This window comes from Aptenodytes patagonicus, chromosome 1 (genome assembly GCF_965638725.1).
Source record: "Aptenodytes patagonicus chromosome 1, bAptPat1.pri.cur, whole genome shotgun sequence".
Taxonomy (NCBI): domain Eukaryota; kingdom Metazoa; phylum Chordata; class Aves; order Sphenisciformes; family Spheniscidae; genus Aptenodytes; species Aptenodytes patagonicus.
This window is the reverse complement of record NC_134949.1, coordinates 156,665,525-156,686,296: the sequence shown is the minus strand read 5'-3', so window position 1 is coordinate 156,686,296 and position 20,772 is coordinate 156,665,525. Positions and strand designations below refer to the sequence as shown.

Here is a 20,772-nt window from a genome sequence, read left to right as displayed (position 1 = left end):
GAAACAAGCTGTTCCATGAGCAGAACGAAGGAAATCTGTTCCTGTTTTTCTCCTTATACCTCCTGCCGCACTACTCCTCCTCTGCCCCCCCCCCCCCCATCTCCTGCAGGATCCACAATAAGCCCCCTTACCATATGACTGCCTTCGCATCCCCACATCCTTCTCATACCTCCAGCTCCCCACTGCAATCTCCAAACTACCCTCAAAGTATACTCCATCTCCCCTGGTGTTGCCCTCCCTACCTTCGTTGGGCTGGCCAGCCGAGCACGGTGCCCAGCGCCCCGCTGCCTTTCAGCCCTGCCTGGACTGAGCAAAGAGCTGGGATTGCTCTGGCTTCTCCTCTGGTGAGGGACACCAGCAATGACCCTCCCAGGCACCGAGTTGGAGAAAACTAGTTAGTTTATCTCTGCCAGTCTGTCAAGTTTGCTTAAAATTGGCTGAGTTATCAAGGGTGGACAGATGGACGGACGATGACAGCTGACTGTGACAGCATGACTAGTGTAAGCTTCACTTCCTTAGGAAACAAGTCTAAAAATATAATTTAGTAGGATGGCTGGTCATAGCTAAGCAAGAATAAAGTTAGGATGATTTTAAACTTTGTATGCATCTATGAAAAAAATCACAACTCCATTAAAAAAAAGTACAATCTACATGAGTCATCTCTGGAAGAGTAAACACTGCCATTACTCACTACTAACAGAAATGTTCACTCTTCACTTACTACTATTTGTAAGGGTATCCCTATTCTTGTGTCCAAATGGAATGAAACCCATGTAAGGAATTCCATGGAAAACAAAACATTCAAGTACTTTGGGAGTCACATTTGGAAGAGTCAAATATACTTGTGATTGCAGTCATAATTTTGGCATTTTTATTCTTTGTTTTAATGAAAACTTATCTACTAGTGAAATGCAACTGTATTTTCCCATTCTGACTCATTGGTTACAGTTCACCTGAAGCCATAATCTTTTGTAATATAACTAGCTGTCGTAAGGAGAAACCTAAAGCAATGGATTAGCTTTCAAGTGAGGGGAAAAGAGTGGGAGCAAAAGCATAAAGCATAAACAGAAAGCTGTTTTATGTTACAGCGTCTCATAGGAAATAACACTGTTCACAATCTGTAGCTGACCCACACCAAACTAGTTCATTTTTGTTCCTACAAACAAGTTGCCAAGTGATGTGAGTAGGTTTAATTTTTAGGTGGATATATTGCTGAGATAAAAAAAAAAAAACAACTGGTTAGCATCATTGCCAGAGAAGGGATCCACTGCAAATCCTCCTTCTCTCTGCAGTGAAAGAAATCCTCTGGCCCTGAGGTTAGTCCTAGAGAGACTCAGAAATGTGCCTCCTGCATTACTTTGTGCCCTCTTCCTTCCCTCGCTCAGTTGTAGCTCTAAAGAATAGCTTGTTTTGTGAGCAGCAGGCTGAAGGAAGACCAGTTTCCTATGAATTTGCTTCCTGTCTCTTAAGTCCCCATTGTGCAAACCCCAGCTTTGCACCCTTTCGTTACCAGCTTGTCGCCCTGATGGCCTTCCCATTGTACCTGTAGGCCCTCCAGCTCGCGCCTCCAATGCCTCTCCCTGCAGCACTTCCAGCCTTCCCACCTTGTGCTCCTTAAGCTCCCCCAGGAAGTGTTTTGAGCTCCCCCCAACCACAAACCTCAAAGTGGTGGAATTTCCTTCTGGTCACTCCCCCTTGGCCCGACGCTGTGATAGCGCCAGTTCCCCTACCCTTACCTATGTCTTCTGCCATGCTGGCCACGCTCCTGGCCCAAAGCTTGGCCGCCTGTCAGACAGCACAGATGCCCCGACTGCCCAGCCTTCTCCTGCTAAAACCGAAAGAAGGATTTCTCTCTCCTTCCTCTGCCTTCAGTGAAGGCACTGAAACAAGGCTGCGTAGCTACGATCTTTATGAAAATTGGTGCTTAGGATAAACAAGTTCAATTATCTCTAGAACTTTATCCTAATACTTACTTTATCAAATACATACACACACTTGTATAGAAGCCACTAGTAAAAATTCATATTCCATTTGCTAATTATGGTTTATATTACATACTACCTTTACTAAAAAAAGCCCATTTACAAAACAGATATCTTTTCCTAATTTTAGGAAGACTTCCTTGATGAGTCTTTCCATGCTCCTGCGAGCTGGTGTCCTTGCCTGAAGCTGATGAGTAACCACATTTTGTATTTTAACTGCTTTTGCTCATCCCCAGAGGTGAAAGAACAGATTCACTGATGTGGCTGTATAATGCGTCTCCGCAGGCTTATCCATACTCACATTTATTTTATTAAGTTCTATTTAAGAGTAACGTGCACTAAACACTGAAGATATTTGCAGTCAAATTGTCTAGCATCCCCCTTCCAAGACTACTCCCTAAATTTACTACATCTCATATGTAGCTTAACTTTAAATAGACTAAATACAGTTGCGTTTCTTTTCCAAAGGAATTTTAAGTTTATCTGATACCTCAGCTTACTGACTTTTCCATTCTCCCATCTTCTGTATATAAAAAAAAGTCAGCCAATACCCAAAGCCAATTTCTGAAAAATAGCTGGCAAGTGAAACTAGTGTCATCTGAATTCTCCCAACCTATCTTTTCTAAAACCTTCTCTGATTTTCATACATAAATCATGAGCAAAAATACTTTCTGTAGCTTACCTGCGCATCAAATCAAATTCATAGGACAAAAAAAAAAGGCCTTTCAGAAAAAAGGTGCAATACAAGAAAACTGTATTGCTTTGAGAAATCATAAAGGCAACACTAAACAATTTCCAAAAGAGAATAACTCAATGAAAGAGACCATGCCACTAAATACACCAGATACAACTGCCTAAGAAGCCTCCAACAACTTCTTACTAAAATATCGAGAGCAATTGAGGAAGGACACCCCCCCTCACCAAAGTAAGTGACCTTTAAACTATAAAAACCACTGCAAAACCAACAACAAAAGCGTCTCAATACAACTGAGTTCTTGGAAATTACTTCCTCTTTAAGGGACTAGATTTCTACTAAATGGTGTCCTTCAGATATCCTGTATCACTTTTGGAGTAGCTAGTTTTAAGTCTAAATATACAGCTGGAAATATAATAACAAATGCTGCTGAGTAATGCTGTTACCTTCCCTCTCCCCGTGGCAATTTGAAAATCAACTTTTTAGTATTTTCTTTTATTGCTACATTTACATATCTTAATAGATTCTTTTTCATAACAAGTCAGAACTGACTTTTGTATCATGTATTCAACCTTTTATGTTTGAAATTAGTTTTCCACCAGTTATTATATATTATTACAAAGCTGTAAATCAGCAAAAAATTAACTCAAGAATGATAAGGGTCATCAAATAGATATCTTGAATTAATAGTACATCAAATACTGCCAGCTACTTTATTTCATCGTCTATTTACAAATATAATAAGCTTTTTCTCAATAAAAAAACTAAATTATGCTGTATCACCTAGTCAAAACACAGGAACTGATGCTAGAGCTGAATTAAAACCACACTTCTGTGCAGTCAAAAACAAAGGTGGGTAAAAAATAGTATATTTCATTTTTATCTCTCTCAACTAAATTTTGTAGCTGTTTTTATTTTTTAAATCCTCCAGAAACAGAAACGTGATGCTCTGCCCACTTGGAAAGGCAGGCAGGGCTAGTGAGGATCCCTGCCTTCCCACCTCCTGGCTCCCCGCCAGCCCCCAAGTTGCCCAAACCGGCCATGCCTTCCCCAAAGAGACTTGCTCTGCAATCAGGTTAGTACCCAAAAATCAGCCCGTGATGCACGGTTCTGTCAAAATCTGACTAGCTGACATGATTTCAGCGAGATGAATGCAACGCCGGGCTGATTTTGATGGGTCAGCAGGAGCACCGCGGTGCCCCTCAGCCCCCGGCCACGGTGCTGGGGTTGTGGTTTGCGGGGCTTAGCGCCTCCCTCCTTGCATGTGATAACACCCTTGCCCAGCTTCCCAGTTTGCACGGGATGGCAACGCCTTTCAGCACGATGCTCAACTTCAGCACTTCAGTTCGCAGCTATTCGGTATCAAACCAACTAATACAAAAAACCGAAGGTATTGAGAAGAGGAGGAAAAAGGGGGAAAATTCTGGGAGACGGTTCCTTCAGTTTCTGCCTTAAATCTTATTCACGCTGCCACAACTCTCACGCAGGCTGTCAAAGTATGGGTTTTAAACATAACATGAATGAGTATTTGAAAATTTATTTATGGGGAAAATAATTTAAAAAAGGATCTTTCATCAGCATTACAAATTACCCAGTAGCTGAAAGTTCTTTACATTACTGGCCATTCTTCTCTGAATTAAAACAAACAAACAAAAACCAAAGCAGTTACTTGTACAATTTTTCATACCAATTTTAATGCATCTCAATTTGTGTACCCTCCTTCTAGAGTAAAATGTTTTAAACAGTACTACTAGCTTTATGGTTAAAAAAAAAGATCATAGAAGCCACCACAAAGAGCATAAGTACGCTACGTTTTTTATGAAAATATTTTCAGTTTAATCAGATTTTTAAAATAATGTTTTTCTTCTTTAAAAATAAACCCATTATAATTCAAATTGAAACACAGCACTCCAGAGCTGAAAAATTTAAGATTACTATAATCTATTAAGACAACTTCCATTAAACAGCTGAAACATTCAAGCAAAACAAGTTTGAGGCTGATAAATTTAAGGAAGTCAAACAAGTGAGCTAGGAGAACTCCCGGTATAAATACCTACGGCAAGAGCTTGTTCAAATACTGAATGAGTCATCTTTGAAAGAGTTAGAAAAAACATTTTTTAAATAATTTCTGTTAAGTTTAGTAACTTATATAAAAAGTTAAGAAATCAATTTCAGCTGAGACGGAAATATGTTTTAGCTCCACCAAATATAAAACCAAATTTTACAGAACAGCTCTCCCAGTTCTAAAAATCTTCAAAGACAAGGTAACCAGAAATTCTCATTCAATTTACTAATCAAGTGTTTTGTGTAAGATGCAGCAGAAACAAGCAAGTTTATTAAAACGCATTTTTATTTAGAGGTAACATTTATTCAACATTTTAGCCAATTTTTATTTAAGATACTTAAAATCATTATTTTTCTTATGCATTTTAATAGAATTGCAAGTCCATCTGGCTTCACACATATGCAGTTAAAAAAAAAGATCCTTTTCTGTTTACCAAATGAGTTATTCATGTCCTAATACTAAGGCTCTGAATTATATTGCATATTAATGCATACAGTTAATAAGTATGCAAAGTGTACAGTGTCTTTTTTAAAACAAAAAAGATGTATTAAGAAAGAAGTAATTAACTTTTCAGGAAAATTCTTAAGAAAAAACATAAAACTATGTAAATTAAGTAATTAATTCACCCAATACAGAGATAAACACATAACTTCTTGACAGCTGGAATGTCCAGATCATTCATTTAGCTTTATATTATTTATCATTATTATTTTTAAAATTTTAAATTAACTTGTCTTTGCTTCTTTATTAAAAAGGAGTTCAGCAGACTGAAGTTTCTTCTGTTAGATAGGAAGAAAAAGCAAACATTTCTGCACATTTTCAGTCTGCAACCTCCCATCCCTTCTTCTCCCCCTCCACCTACACATCCGGTTTCCAAATGAACGTTCAAAGGCCAAGACCCATATGGGATAGCCAGTATTTTGGAAGCAACATCTCCACCAGTAGCACTCTTTAAAGGACACTGCTATAAATTCCAGAAATCTTCAACTGCATTTGTGATACAGAAATGAAGCCTTACGGCTCTATTAATGTCTTTTTGTATCTTCTCTAAGAAGCCCAATATCAAAAAAAGCCACAACAGAACAAATCAGAAAATGGAAACTCTTCTTTAAATGTCAAAGTGACATTCCGACATTTCGACAACCAGGCTGCTTTATCACTATGTTTTTCAAATACAGGAAAAAGTAGTGTCAAAGTTTCCCATACATCAAACATTATTTGGCATGGAGGCTTCCATAAAGAACTCAACAACTGTATTAAAAACAATTGCTGCATTAATTCTCGTAATTTAGACTGTGTTAAACATGCCTATCTGTTATCAGGAAAGGTACATTCAAATTCCAGTACCAGATAACGAGTTGCCTGTACCCAGAGCATTTTAGAGCAAGAGGTTAAAAGGAAAGATGTACTACAGGGACGTATGTGGACAGAGTTTTTCCAAAGGCGTCAAACACACGATCCAAAGGCTTCCATCAACCGCCTCGTCTATGTTCTTACTCCAATGGAAAAGTGAAGCAGATGAAGTCTTACTAGCCAAATTTAAAATGGCCTTGGGATTTTAAATACCCTATGGAATAGAAAAACGGCTGTCTCGGTCTCAAATAGAAGGCATATAAAATGAATGGGGTTTCTCAAGATCTATGGTTCCAATTTCTGTCTACAAATTTAAACTGAAGACAGCTTGCTTTAAATACACAGTCTTTGCTTTCAAATAGAGATCATTTAAAGATATTTCCACCTACTTTGTAATCTTATTAATGATGCTCTCTCGATTTTGTAGGATACCCCGATAAGAAAAAATAACCAGGACTCCCTTAAACCTAAGACAGCCCTATCATTCTAAGAACAGATTTATAAAGTATGGGGAGAAGGCACAGTAGCCCTGTAGGACTTCCCAGTGCCTTCTGTTCCCTTGATGTAGAGAAGAAAAGCTACACCATTTTGCCTCTCCTTCATGAACACTAACAGAATATTGACAAAGAATTCCCTAATATGCATGAGGAACTCCAAACTGTCTACCCCAATACATGCTCCTGTCCCTCAGTAAGTATACAACAGCTTATGTCCCCCTCCTCCTCCAGCATTTGATGGAAAGAAGATTGATATTTAGCTATCCCGCATTTATATGAAGTAAAAGAGGTGCATGGGACAGCTTTGCATACAAATCCAACTTGCTAACACCAACCCACTCAATTTTTTATTTTTTAAAAAATAAATAATACAGCAAGTACAAAGTAGGCTACCATGGATGTAATATGATGACCCTCCAATTTAAAGACTCTTCCAGATAACTGAGACGGAACCATTCTACTTTGGATATGTGCGATTATAGTACTAACTTGGTCTTTTCAACTTCTTGTCTTCTCAAATTCGCCCTCAACTCTGTACATGAAAAGGAAAGGCTTAATAGGTGTTACAAATACAGACTGAAGTTCAGATCATCAAGCCCAAACCTGAACAGACAAATTACAAAGCAGTAATTATACAGTCCCTCAACAGAAAGAAATGCATTAGAAGACAATGATGCAAACACTGACTAAAGAAGGGCAATCTCTCGGCATCAAAAAGCTCAAGATAGTCCTTCCTGAACGTAACGTGGTCAGCTACTCTTTGAGGTTATAGTGTTTTATTCTAGTTGGCCCATACCAACACCAAGCATGCTGTAAAGCCTTAGTAATTCTACTGTAAGGTCAGAACAACAATGCTATACTATACTAATGTTTTCAAACATTAAATACCATGTTCCAAGAAAATCCGAGGTGTTTATTACTTTTTTCTTTGGAAACATCAGAACTCCTTAAAAGCCTGTCATAGATACTGCAATTTTACTCAAAGCTTCTTTTAGGAAAGGAAAGCAAAGTAAATACTACCTTTTCTTTACTAACTTCCTCGCTGAATTGCAATGCCCATAGCTTCATTAATCAAGGGCTCTCAGGTTATTTGCAACTACATGCAAAACCAGACCTCCCCAACACTGAAGGGGAAGTAACAGGGGAAAATGGCTCGCTTAACGAAACAGCCCATCTCCTCTGAGGCTTGGCCCTCACAGCCAAAACGCAAAACCCCACAACTCACACAAACTAAAACCATTTCTTCTGTAGATTAAAACTCAATAATGAATTAGTAAGTAATGTAGTAATAAATTTAGCTCCTGTTCTGGAGAACAACTTCCTGAATGAACAATTAAAAAATATCTTACAGGTTTGTAAGTTGGTAGAGCCCACGTACAAGAACAACGGCATTTTCACTACATCAAAATACATTTACCCTTTCTTTTTTCTTTCACTTTCCATTTTCTTTCATTTACAAGGTCCCAAAGACTGCTGAACAGGAGCGATGGCAATGATTGTGTATATAGTTTAGACGGTCTACAGCCAAAGTCCTAAATCAATTTTCTGGTGCAAAATACAGCTATAAATAGTCACCTAGTAGAAACAGCACCCCTGAATGTCCACCTGGCCAACCTGACCACCCATTCACATTAAGAGCGGTGTCTGTCCCAATCTGTTTGCCGAGACCACAAAAACTACTTGGCAGTAAACAATCATGTTTACTGTTGAAGAAAGCCATCTCTGCCACTGGAACCCTCCTCCTTAGAAAGAACAGAGGTGTGCATTTTCTCTCACTTGGCAGGTTTATGCTGGGTGTCTGCGTTCATTGCATGCATCTCAACTCTTGTTTTATGGACGCACTCCACAAAACAAAACATTTTTGAGACTCAGACAAAGGAAGGAAATTTCTCTTGTACATTCTAAGACAAAGCCCAATTTCTTTGACGTGAATGCTAATATAGAAATTTTGTTTGTGCAGTACGAAAACATGTCACAGAATGGCCACCTATTGTTCAAAACACCTGAGAAACAGAAAGCAATGGAACCTGAGTGGGACCACACAGAGAAAAAGAAAAAAATTTATACTCCAAAAGACCCTGGAAGAGCAAATGTTAAGACAGCCCAAGGCCTCAAAAAGAAAGATCCAGTAATATTGAAAGAATTATTTAGGGATGCATATTGGAGGAAATACCCACATCTGAATGAGAGGAAATCCCCTGATGATGCTGAGATGGCAGGAAGAACAGCCACTGTCACTTCAATATAGAAAAATCACTTGTCCTTTGAGTCACTGGAATTCTTTGGAAAACGGTGTCCTTGAGAGTACATACACAGCCTATTGATTTTTGCCAGCTATCTTAGTTTAGTCTTTAGAAGGGTGACCCAGCTATACATACCAAACAAGGTATACTCAAGACCTCAAAATCAGCTGCTGTTGACTGTTTCTTCTCTGCTACCACCTTCATGCGCTAGGACGTGAAGCTAAAGGAGGAGACAGTACACAGAGTACACAGAGACCACATTTTCTGGAGAACTGTGGTCACTACATCCCCTCATAAGTACATGCTTACGGGAAGGGTCCAACCCAGGCAGCAGGGTGCAATGTGGTGACCCACACTGCCGCCCCAGTTCTGCTGCCTCAGCAGACTTGGGTCCTCCCAAGAACCTGAGGGAAAGGAGGACAGAAGGGAACACAACGCAAGAAATCCTGTACAAGACACTACTTGGAAAAAACGTACTCTAGTTTCGCTGCCTCAGAAGAAGAGACATAATTAGCAGATTGCTTAAAGGATTTTATTCTATGAAAAAAATGAAACATCAAAAGAGTTGAGGGTTCAGGCACAAACTTCTAATGCTAAGAGAGCAAAAGGCTCTGCCTCCACGGCTGGAACAGGGTGTAGGAAGAGCTACCGGCAATGGGGTGACTCTTTAATAGGGAACGATGAAACTACCTTGGGAGCCAATTTTTGGGCTTGCCCTAAGGCCAAACATGATTACATGTTGAAACATAACTGGCTCCGAGAGGGGCAAAACCAAGGGTCCTCAAAGGTGACAGCTGAGGGAAGTAATACCACCAAAGACACCAGTACACGCAGCCATATTGAGTTAAGGCGATCCTTTTATCTTTTCAAAACTTAATTATGACTAAAATAAAGGCTCGTTCTGCAATCTGTAAATGTCAAATTGTACCTCCAAGCACACACACACTGCATGGGGAAGGGGGAGAGAAGTACCTATTACACAAAACTTCTAATACAATACAAAGAACAAATTTATTCGCTCAACGTGGACTAAAACCAGCAAGATTTCTTTATGCTTTCAGCCTTGCAACATTTTACTGCAACCATCATATTAGAAAAATCTGCTGAAAGGTAGGACACATCGTGGTTTCCATTATATGTTTGTTTCAAACTCTTGAAGCAGCAAATCCTTTAAATAATCCACCCTAATAAATAATTCACATAAGACAAACTTTCAGCAGAATATAATACATGCAATTGTAAACTGAAAAAAGAGCAAACTTCTGCTCCCATCACCAGCCAACACTGGAGACTGGGGGCACTGCAACAAGCTGCAGGTTCTGCTTGCACTGCTGCTTTTGGCTTTTCACCTCGGATCAGATAAAGTGCCTGATGCATACATCAGGCAGAGAAAGTCTTTTATCAAGCAGTAAAAGAAGCATTACTCCGTACCTTGAGTTCTCCAGAATATTTACCAATTTTCTTTGCTTTCAAGTCTTTTTGCTGCAGGTAACAAAAAAGCATGAAATTTGTGTTTCATTTTCTTTTGGGGTTTTGTTTTTTTTTTTTTTGCATTCGTCTGCTCTGCAATTTCAGATTTTTTTTTCCTTCTTAAGCACATGTTCCTTTACAACTTATAACACGGTATTTTTTAGAAAGTCTGATTTTAGTTCCACAAAGCAGAGACTTGAATTCCTTTAATATTACTTTCACTGGACATAGTTGATATGCATAAAGTTATTTAAATTTTTACAGGCTTACAATAGGTCTGTAACCATAAATTTGTGAGTTTGTTTTGCACTCTGGGTAACTATTTTAATATCCATAATAGTAACACTAATTCAAAATATATTCTTCTTCCATTATGTATATAACAAATTGATAGTGAGATAGCAGACCCTACCGTGTCAGCACTATCTTCTTGTATCATTTTCCATATGCAGAGCTACTGCTATTGAATATGCCTCTAGATCTTCAAAGATCATCAATGAACTGAAAACAGCCGCTTAAGCTAAGTCTAGGTTTTGATGATGACCATGAGGCAGATATGTTTCCGGAAAGTAGCAAAGCATTTTAATTCCTTATTACACAAATCATCTGTTACCACTCCAGTGGTATCAGCACTGCCAGCTCCTAACTCCACATGCTCTAGATGGGAATGGAAGAAATCTCTTCCCTCTGTTTTGAAATCATTGTGATCATCTCCCATTTCTCCTTTCTCAGCATCTAATGACAGTAATCCATGCAACCAGACTGATCTATTATTACTGTGAAGATGGAAGAAATGCAATTGTTCCAGCTTTTTAAAAAAAAAAAAAACACCAAAGACACCACACCTAAACAGAGCTCCCATCAGCTTCTCTCACTACCACAAGACCATGTTCCTCAATTTCGTCACTGGCGAAGAGTCACCACTGTTGCCACCCTGCCCCACAAACAAACATGCTTACTTTGAGCAATGCAACTAAAAAGCAGGATGAAGCGCAGCAGAAAAAGTGGTTTTGCTGAACAAATTCAACCATGGAATAAGCTATTTTAATACACAGCTTCTAGGAAACACAGCAAGAATTTGTGCTGTATATAAAAACTTCAACTACTTCCTCTCTATAAAGATGAACTTAAATTCCTGTATATTGACTGCTTGAAAGTGCCAGTACAGAAAACTTACCCTCATCTAGTCCTCCAAGAGACATGACAGACATGCCACTACTGTCATGCCCACATTTTCTGACAAGCTAGAAAGCTTCAAAGCAACATAAAGTGACACAGGAAAAATACTTTTATTTGTGTTGAATTCCTACAAGGGGATTTTACTGCTAATTTCAACTAGAGATGCGTGGCTAAACACAAAAGACTTCATATCGTTCCTTCTTAGAAATCTTTTTATATGATAAATAATCTGACAAGTAGCTACATACTGTAGAAAGTTCTGAAGGTTGGTTGGTTGGTTATTTATTTTTTTTAAACCAAATTTATTAAATTTCTTGAGTGGAAAGACCAGCATTTTTTACAGGTCTGTGACAAGGAAGTCCAACAACGTCGGGAACCTGAAGTTCTAAAGAGATTAAAGTAACTTCTGTTTGTCTTATAAGGCAGCTCTGTTTTTATTAACATGAGCTCTACAAGGCTTAACAGGCTGTGCTATACAACAGTGTACTTATTATACAATGATACCATATTTATTCTTATTTCCACCATTCTTTCATTCTGTAGTAAATTTTACACCCATATGGTGTCCAGAAAATACTAAAATTGAAAACAACTAATTAAGAACTAATAGAAATATTTTCAAACTAGCACTTGGTCATATTACTGATTTAATCTGTGATCTTGCAGCTAATATGGCTAAGGCAGTTCGCTGATAAACACAAAGTCATCAAGCAAAGAGTATGGAAGACTCACTTTATAACTACTACTGTGCCAGAAATAATGTGTATGTTTCTCATGATTACACTTTTAAAAACTAGTGCTAAAGAACTGGAGAAAGTTCAGTTAAAACCCACAACAATTAGTCATACCTTCACCAGTAACCTTCACCAGTTAAAGACTTTAGTGATCAAATGTCAGTACTCAAGACAAGATTTAGAGGCAATTTGATGAATGTCAGAATACCACCTTGTACAATTAGATCTACTAGACATACCATGTCAGAACTACCAAAATTGGTCCACTAAGATATTAAAAAAAGGAAAAATCCTCAAAACCAAAATAAAAAAATAAAGACCACTATCCCACACACCAGAAGTTAAAGGTTAATGACTTATTTGGAGAATGAGATTTCATGACCATGTTATGCAGAACTATGATGGTAATAGTTTAAATTTGAATTGAAGTATTTGTATCTAAAAAGGAAGTACACCAAACCTCTTAACCAGCAGTTTTTTCCAATGTTAAAGAAAACATTGCATTAAAAAATGACCTATTCCTCATTTCTGCTTGTTACTAAGCAGTGACTGTTTAAAGAAAAAAGAGCTAACTTCCCTGGCAATTTCCGGAAAGGCATGGTGAAGGTAGTATTAAGTAGCTCTCAAATGGGAAAATGTGAAGTTATAAATGTGAAAAAACTCATAAATAAAATAACCAGGGGGGAAGGAGAGAGGTGTAAAACTGTTGATTCCTGGAAGCGACAGTATATATAGCACTCAGGAACTGCTGCACAGATCTACAGATTGACCCAGGTAGACACTGTGGAGGCTGATGAACACAGGAGTTACTCCTGGACGCTCACAACACTTCTGAAATAATGTACTAGGCACAGTGATGCAAGGAAGGGCTGGTTTCTGTACTTTACATCTCACTTGGCAATTCTTACTTTCCACGTGAAAATCTGGCACAGAGTGAATTAAAACTAAAACGTTACTGAAATGTTTTGCTGACTTACGGAAGCTTAATAAGTCATTTGAAGAGTCTCGTGCAACTTAAACATCTCTGTGCAGTGTTATCGAGATTACTGTTATTTGCCATCATTGCCAACACTCATCTCTAGTGTTTCTATTGTTCCTACACATTTTGCAAACACATCTCCCGTATTCTTGGTGTCCAATCTCTCTTTCAATACCTTTTAATAAACCTTCTTTCTTTTGCTGGGCATCTGTTCAAAAACCCACACTAAGAACCGAGTGGAAATGTCTTCAAGGTTTCTTATGTGGTTGTTCACTACACGGAGCAAGACCGGACACCTTTAAGAAATCCCTATTATGCAGTGCTGGTTGTGAAGCAGAAGCAGTAACGTTTGGAAAATCGTGGATTCCCATGAAAATGGCACCCTGCTGCTGGATCACACGCATCAGTCACCCGTGGCACGCTGCTGCCTGGGGGTTGTGCTGCTGCCAGGAAAATGACTTGCAAAGGGATGGAAAAAATGCAGAAGTTTTATTTTGCTTACACAAACAACTGACTCCTTAATTATTTTTTGCTTCCTTCAGATAAGGTTTCAGTTCAGCATGACAGAGATGAGCCAGCAAGCGTAGAGATCATCTTTGCTGCAGAAGGGGAAACCCGTGGAGCCGTGCTCAGAGGCAGCTCTGGGGCTGGTGCTGGCAAACACCCGCTCCATCCAAGTGGGTATGGAAATTCCTTTCCACCCCCAGTGCATAGGAAGAATTATATTACAGAAAATTAGAGTTTGGAAGACACATGCTGGAGGTCTCTTGCTTAGTAAGACTTAATCAAAATGTATAAAAAAAATACCCTCCCTACAAAAGAAATACTATACAAGGAAACTATTTTAAACTTCATTATAATGAATGAAGATGAAATTTTAATCACAGGCCTGGAAGCTGGCTTTTGCCTTAAGAATAGTAATAATTACCAGATTTCATTCAATGTGCGCAAACAGAAGACAGTAATTTGAAATGGCTAAATTGCCATTAACTTTTGACTCATAGTATCACTCAGTTAAGACAAAAAGGGGAATGAGAAGATGAATCATTCAAAATACTTAATAGGTGGCTTATACGCTACATTTCCATAATTAAAACCGGGCCGTCATAGCTATGTATTCATTAGAGTTCACTCAAGAAAGAGATTGAAGAACACAGAAGTAATGTATATCAAACAGAAAAATGATAAAAACAGCCAGCCATCAATAGAAAAATTACAAGTATCAAAATGTCTCCAAGTTACTTAAGGAAAGCTAAAAGTTTTGGAAAAATTCCCTGATGACAGGACTAAAAGAAAACACAGTATAACGGAGTAAGCCCTCAGAAGGGGAAAGACAAAGTGAATGGTGCAGAAAAGGCTATTATTTTGTAAAAAGATATAGGAAGATCCAAAAGTATCTCTTCAGAAATTACTGGGGGTCATCTGAGATTTGAGGTGAGCTGTTTTTCAGTCCACAAGTAACTGATTTAATGAACGTATGCTAAACAAGTGTTAATCAGCATTTTAATATGCACCCGACACATTTAAAAGCACTGGCTCTGAACACGTTTTATTTGCTTATGTTCTTTTCCAAAAATGCTGAAATATAATGGAAATTCCAGAAGCCTTAAGACATTGCTGAAAACGGGCTGATGTTTTAAACCACCAGGCTACATGTTCTAGGTACCCACATGCCCATTAACCTTTCACCAACCCCAAGCCAAACAACGGTAAAGCTGATGGGATTCTATTAATAAAGTATTCAAGGGCTGAGATTCAATTAATGACAGTCAACAGAGTTCCGGGAAAATTAGTTTTCAGCATCAAACAGGCATGACTTCATTCTCTGATGAGATTAAAAGTTTTCCTGATAAAGGCAACTTCGTAAAGGTAGTCAACTTGTGTGGTGTATTTGGGTTTTTATGTACGAGACACCGATGTATTAACTGGTGCCATAAACTTTCATTAGAACACAGACTAAGATTAAGAACTATTTAGATGATGCATCTTCAACAGCCAACTATGGGGACTATTAATTAAATAGTAATAGCTCTTATGGGGTCTGCCACAATTTGAACTATGGCTGGCACTTTTCATATTTATTGAATATCTGGACGTAAGTATAAATCAACCACCGGTAATTACTGTGGATAAGCACAAGAGTGGCAGATAGCTATGGGCAATCACATAGACAACACATCACATCATTTGTGCGGTAACAATGCTTTCAGATGAAATATGTTTGAACACAAGGAAATGTAACTGATTAAGGAAGAGGTAGGGAAAAGTGCATCTCCATGGGAGCAACCGTTTGCTGGAACGCTGCAAGTATGAAAGGTAGGTCCAGGTATGTCAGAGGGTCCCTCTCTTTAAAGCCCGCTAGCCTTATCACTGGAAGCAGCTAAGAGCTTGCTGTTTCTCTCCTGAGATTTCACAGGACTTATAAGTAATTATTGCCTGATTATTAAATGACTTTTTCAGTACCTGATGTTTTGGTAATAACTTCAAGATCAAAGTTGGAAACAGATTTGGTTTAAGGACTAATACTCATGACCGCCATTCCCATCTGTGCTGGGTTAGCGGGTATTTTAATGTGAGTTTTCTTGTGATCTTAGGAGAGGCGTGTTTGATGAGACATTAGACTTATTTCTATAAAGAGAACTTAAGAACTTGTTTCACTGGGCACAGCAAAACTTTCAAAAGCTGTTTCACTAGATCAAGCATCAGCCTTGCAATTTGGAAGCTTTTGTTTAAAAAAAAAAAGAAGTGCATTCTTGATGGCCACTCAGAACAAAGGATCCTCTAAGGAAGGACACATGCTCTCCTTGTTCTGAATGGGAAATTACTGTACAGCAAGGCAAGGAAGGCTTAAAGACTGTAGTTTAGCTGAGGACTCCGACTCAGGAAAGGCAAAAAGAAAATTGTACAGCTACGTGGTGCACAGCACAGACATAAGTTTCGTTATGCTAAGCAGTTCACAGCCCTTAAACTATAAATAAAGAATACTCTTAAGCACCAACTTTTTTGGGGGGGTGTTAAGAATATCCTGAGTGAATTTGTGGGTTAGGTATGGCTTAGGCAGTTTCTTACTGTCACAGGATGTACGAGCATAAAAGAGGTGCTTTGCACTCTGTATGCTTAGCAGGTACATGTGGTTGCTGCAAAAGAAAAAGCTAGGCTCCGCCGCATGGTATTTTCTGCCTCAGCTGAACAAACAACGCACAGGAAAACTATTAGAAAAGGTACAGGGGAATCAGCAGACTGTAATAATGGTCCTTCAGAACTTAAAAACCCATGTACATGCGTGCAAAAGGCTGAGGTTTGGAAGATGCGACACTAGTGAAGGCTCAGCCATGAAACCACCAAATTTTGTTCTCACACCGTTTCACTGGTCACCACCATAGTGAAGTGAAGCACCCTCCAGCATGCAGCTTTGGTAAGATCAAGGAGGTAAACATGCATATATGCTACGACACGTCTCTGTTCCTTCACTTAAACACATTTCTGTTGGATATAAATAAAAATGTGTTTATTTACATCAAGTAAATACTGTCCACATTTTACACAAACAATTGTTATATTATCACAACAGAAACGCAATCCTTTCATAAAGTAGCTTTTAGACAAAATATATATATTTTAAACAACATAAATCCATATATAAGGAGCTTAAAGTCACAACCAGGATTTTCATTTTAACTAGTTAATTGATGTTGGAGCTTACTCTTTATAAAATCTTTGAAAAGGCATAATCACATTTGCTGGCACTGTGGTGAGTATATTCCAAGAGTACCTGTAGAAAGGCCTATGGTTTCAAATATTACCATGGTAAATCTTGTGATAACCTTGTTTGCCTGCCATCCTTCCTGTAGTCCTCAATTTCCATGTACTTTGTGGCAGCTCAGCAATGGAGGACACGGTAATGAAGAAGTGACCAAGAAACCTAACCTGTTAGACACAACACTAGCACAGGACACCTGCGATAAACCTACACAAGCTATTGCCATGTTATTTTTAAGTGAACCTTTTTGCTTTCTAACAAGTCCCATCCCAAATTCTAATTTTTCTGTTGAAGAGTCAGTATCTTCTACAGCAAACTGCAACAGAGTAAGTTTTCCCTATTTAAGATTTCGCAAAACACAGGCAAAAACCAAAACACAAGAAAAAACCAACCTCAAAACACCTCCAGGTGCATGTCTGTTTTATTCATTACATCCTAAAATACCACTAGTAGGGTTTTTTTTGCCTCTATATGTAAAATGATCACTTGTTGCTATGTTTAACCTTTTCTAGCCATATGCAAAGCCCTTTACTTTTTAGTAATTAATCAGTCATTAAAAATCATTGCAAAAATAAAGAAAAAAAAATTCATTTCACCTGACTTTCAAATATATTTCTTCAAAATATACTCAATTTTTCAAAGGTATATTATTTTATATGTATGATACACTGTTGTGAAGAATTTATGTGCAAGTATAAAACACAGTACATATTAAGGACCTAGAAGCAGAAGGAACATCTTGGACCACAGAAACTTAACCCCTGACATTATACGATGTGGTTATGTGCAATCCCATTCATAAAGTGATTTAGCTTTGCTACGATAGCTATGCTGAACAATCCAGTTTACATCCTTCTATTTCTGAGTGAGAGGACTTGGCATGAGAGGAGAGGATTCAGCAGTTGATATCTCAATGAAAACACAGTTCTTCAGCCACTGAAAATACACAACCTCTGACAAACTGGAACAAAAATAACATCTTATTCTCCTGGATGTGATACAAGAAAACCTGTTACAGATTTTTCCACGATTCTCCCCCCACTCCCACTCTCTCCCTCAATCATCCACCATGTCACCTCAAACTAAGGATTAAGAAAATCCGAACAAGCATGTTAAAAAATATTTATATGGACATTACATTCCCAATCTGAAACCCATCAAGTCTACTAAACTTCTTCCAAAATACAAAAGGACTTACCCAATGTGTCTTTTAGATTTTTAACCAGAGAACCTTTCTTCAAGCTGTTTTTTCGCTCCACATAATTTGATGGCACATATCCCGTTTTGTTGGCCGCGTTTCTTACCCTCCACCATGTCTTGGAATCATCTAATAGCCAAAGACGCTCATTTTTCTTGATGTCAAGTTCTTGGTCCTGCTGTGCAGTGTAATCCCACTTTGCAATAACAATAACTTCTTCTGTCATCTTTCATGGAGTCCTTCTGCAACAAAATATTAAAACATGCTCATCAGTAAATTATATCACGCAATTCTTACTCAGTTTTTTTCTTCGAGTTCTTCTGAAACAAGCAAGAAAAGGGCAGGGAAAAATGAGAAAGCCATACAGAGAAAAACCTCATAGACTGGAACTCCTCCTGTAAAAATAAAGGAAGTCATATTGACCTTTCTTGCTTTTTCTGCCACTAAAATATGGCAACACCTTGATAGTAAATTCTAGTCATTATGTATTACGTTCACTTCCTCTGAATGTATATAAAATATTATTCAGATAGACATTAACAAAGCTAATTTATAAAACCCATCTAGCTTTTGCATATAGCATTATAAAACTATCTCACACCTGGCATTCAAAGTTCTGATCTGAGAAAAAAAAAAATAGCAGCATTCCAAAAATATCTTTTCCTTCTGCCCTAGTTCCTCATCCTCATACTAACGTATTATTTGTAAGTTTTCTACGTTTAAACAAAGTTACCCATCTTTTTTTTAGTAGGAAGTTAAAAATACTTCAAGAAGTAATGTAACTCAGCAGGGAAATCTGCCACCAAGAAGAGGGCACTGTCTTTAGTACACCTTTGTTCACAATGTTTTGTGCAGGCAGCACAAGACTGCATTTTAGGAGAAGCCTTCACTCCCAGGAAGATCCCAGCTTACCGCAGTCCTGCACCGGGCGCAAGTCAGCAGGGTGGAGAAGAGTACCCACTGCGCTTCCCTTGATTGCATTTCATTTCTTCCCTACCCGAAACGTATCCAGAGTTCTGTTAAGACTGAATGAGTTGTCTTTTTTTACTTACCTATAACAAGAACAATCTTTTCCAAAGCTATTTGTCAGCTGCATAAAGGCAGCTGCATGCCTCCACGTGTTCCTACACATCCCAGTAATTACTGCGAACAATGTGAGGGAGTGCAATAGTGTGCAAGGAGAAGTCCCATGCCAGTACCAGTGACATTCAAACATATTATAATGGCAAACAGAACATGTTGATTTTATTCTCTAAATTCTGAGGGCTTACCTAAAATTTTCCAATCGCTGCCAGGGGTTTTTGGGGGAGAGGGAAGTGGAGGAGGACAGGAGAGAGTGGGAGGTGAGAATATATTTGAAAATCAATGTAGCAGTTTTTTTTTTTTTAAGTAAAAGCTGTAGATTTCCTTTAAATTACAGATTAGTAGAAAAAGGTCCCAGAGTACTTCAAACTATTAATGTCCAAGGATCTTTTTAACATGATTTGACTTTGTTGCCTAGTTCTTAGCAGTCTACGACCCTGTGAACTCTGATACCTAATAGTTTATGTGACAGAAAGATAATGGAAAAAAAACCCCAAACCTCATTCAGAAATTCTGTTCAGCATGTAAGTTGTATCACCTATATTCAGAAAGGGTTCCTTCTGCAGTCTGTAAACACATGCACACACACTTTCTCCCTTCAGCTACAGTACAAGCTGCGAGAACTACATGCTAGACAGTCCAGCAGTCTACTCTTTCAAAGAAAAAGAAGTGTCTTCCTTATTTAAAGTTAATCTATAATCATAAGACACAATAGTGGACTCTATTATAATTTAATAGCCTCCTCTTATCAACATTTTTGTTTCCAGGAGAACATCATATAGGGTTGAGCTATGGTTGCTAAACTATTTGACAGCAAACTCTGGAAAGCACCAGTAACATCACCCCTCATGGCCAAGGTGGGACGACGTTTTTGAAAATCTGAAGCTGAACTCAACAGACTTAAGTTCTCATTTTCCAATTATAAAACACAAAGGAACATACAATTAAAATATGATTCAAATGTGAGTTTGCATAGCTGAGAGCCCCAAGGTGAATTCAAAAAGAAGTTACGATGTTTTGAACAATTGAGAAGAAACACAATCCTTAGAGTTCAAACAGGCTGTAGCTCATGCAGGTGGCATTGATGATTTTACAAGTCGCTATACCCTTCAACAATTTTTCCCCCCTAAAATAATAATCGCATCTGACAATGACATAGGAGAGCCTGGGCTTTGGACCACAATCTCCAATATGCTGCCCTGGTTTCTGACTCACATAAAATGGACAGATATCCTACAGGTCGATAAGCTGATGTAGCCACAGGGGGACTGCAATCAAGCATGTTCTGGAGACTGGCGCTGTCAATATAATCTCTCTCTCCAATTTAGATCGGTTTATTTTATCTCAGCAATTGTAAAATGGTCAATTCTTACTGTTCCTGGGGACATGGAGAACATGAAGAAATAGGCCGCCATCAATGCAGTTGGCTGATGTTGCCACCACACAGGCTCCACTTCTAAAAAAGGTTATTCTCACAACACAGGCAAGTTAAAATTATCTATCAATATGACAGTATATTAATAATAAAAAAAACA

At 38.3% G+C, this 20,772-nt stretch overlaps 1 protein-coding gene across 3 annotated transcripts in view; it reads right to left on the bottom strand.

The window, feature by feature from the left end:
• The window catches only part of NCK2 (NCK adaptor protein 2), an 87,642-nt gene that overhangs the window by 14,253 nt on the left and 52,617 nt on the right, over positions 1-20,772 (bottom strand). For 2 of the 3 annotated variants that reach the window (XM_076360038.1, XM_076360046.1), the window contains exon 3: positions 18,155-18,396. In XM_076360038.1, the coding sequence (XP_076216153.1) occupies positions 18,155-18,380 (226 nt within the window). In that variant the 5' untranslated portion in view covers positions 18,381-18,396. Of the gene's footprint in view, positions 1-18,154; positions 18,397-19,066; positions 19,087-20,772 lie in introns of those variants that run through there. The other variant, XM_076360054.1, reaches the window with a different exon arrangement.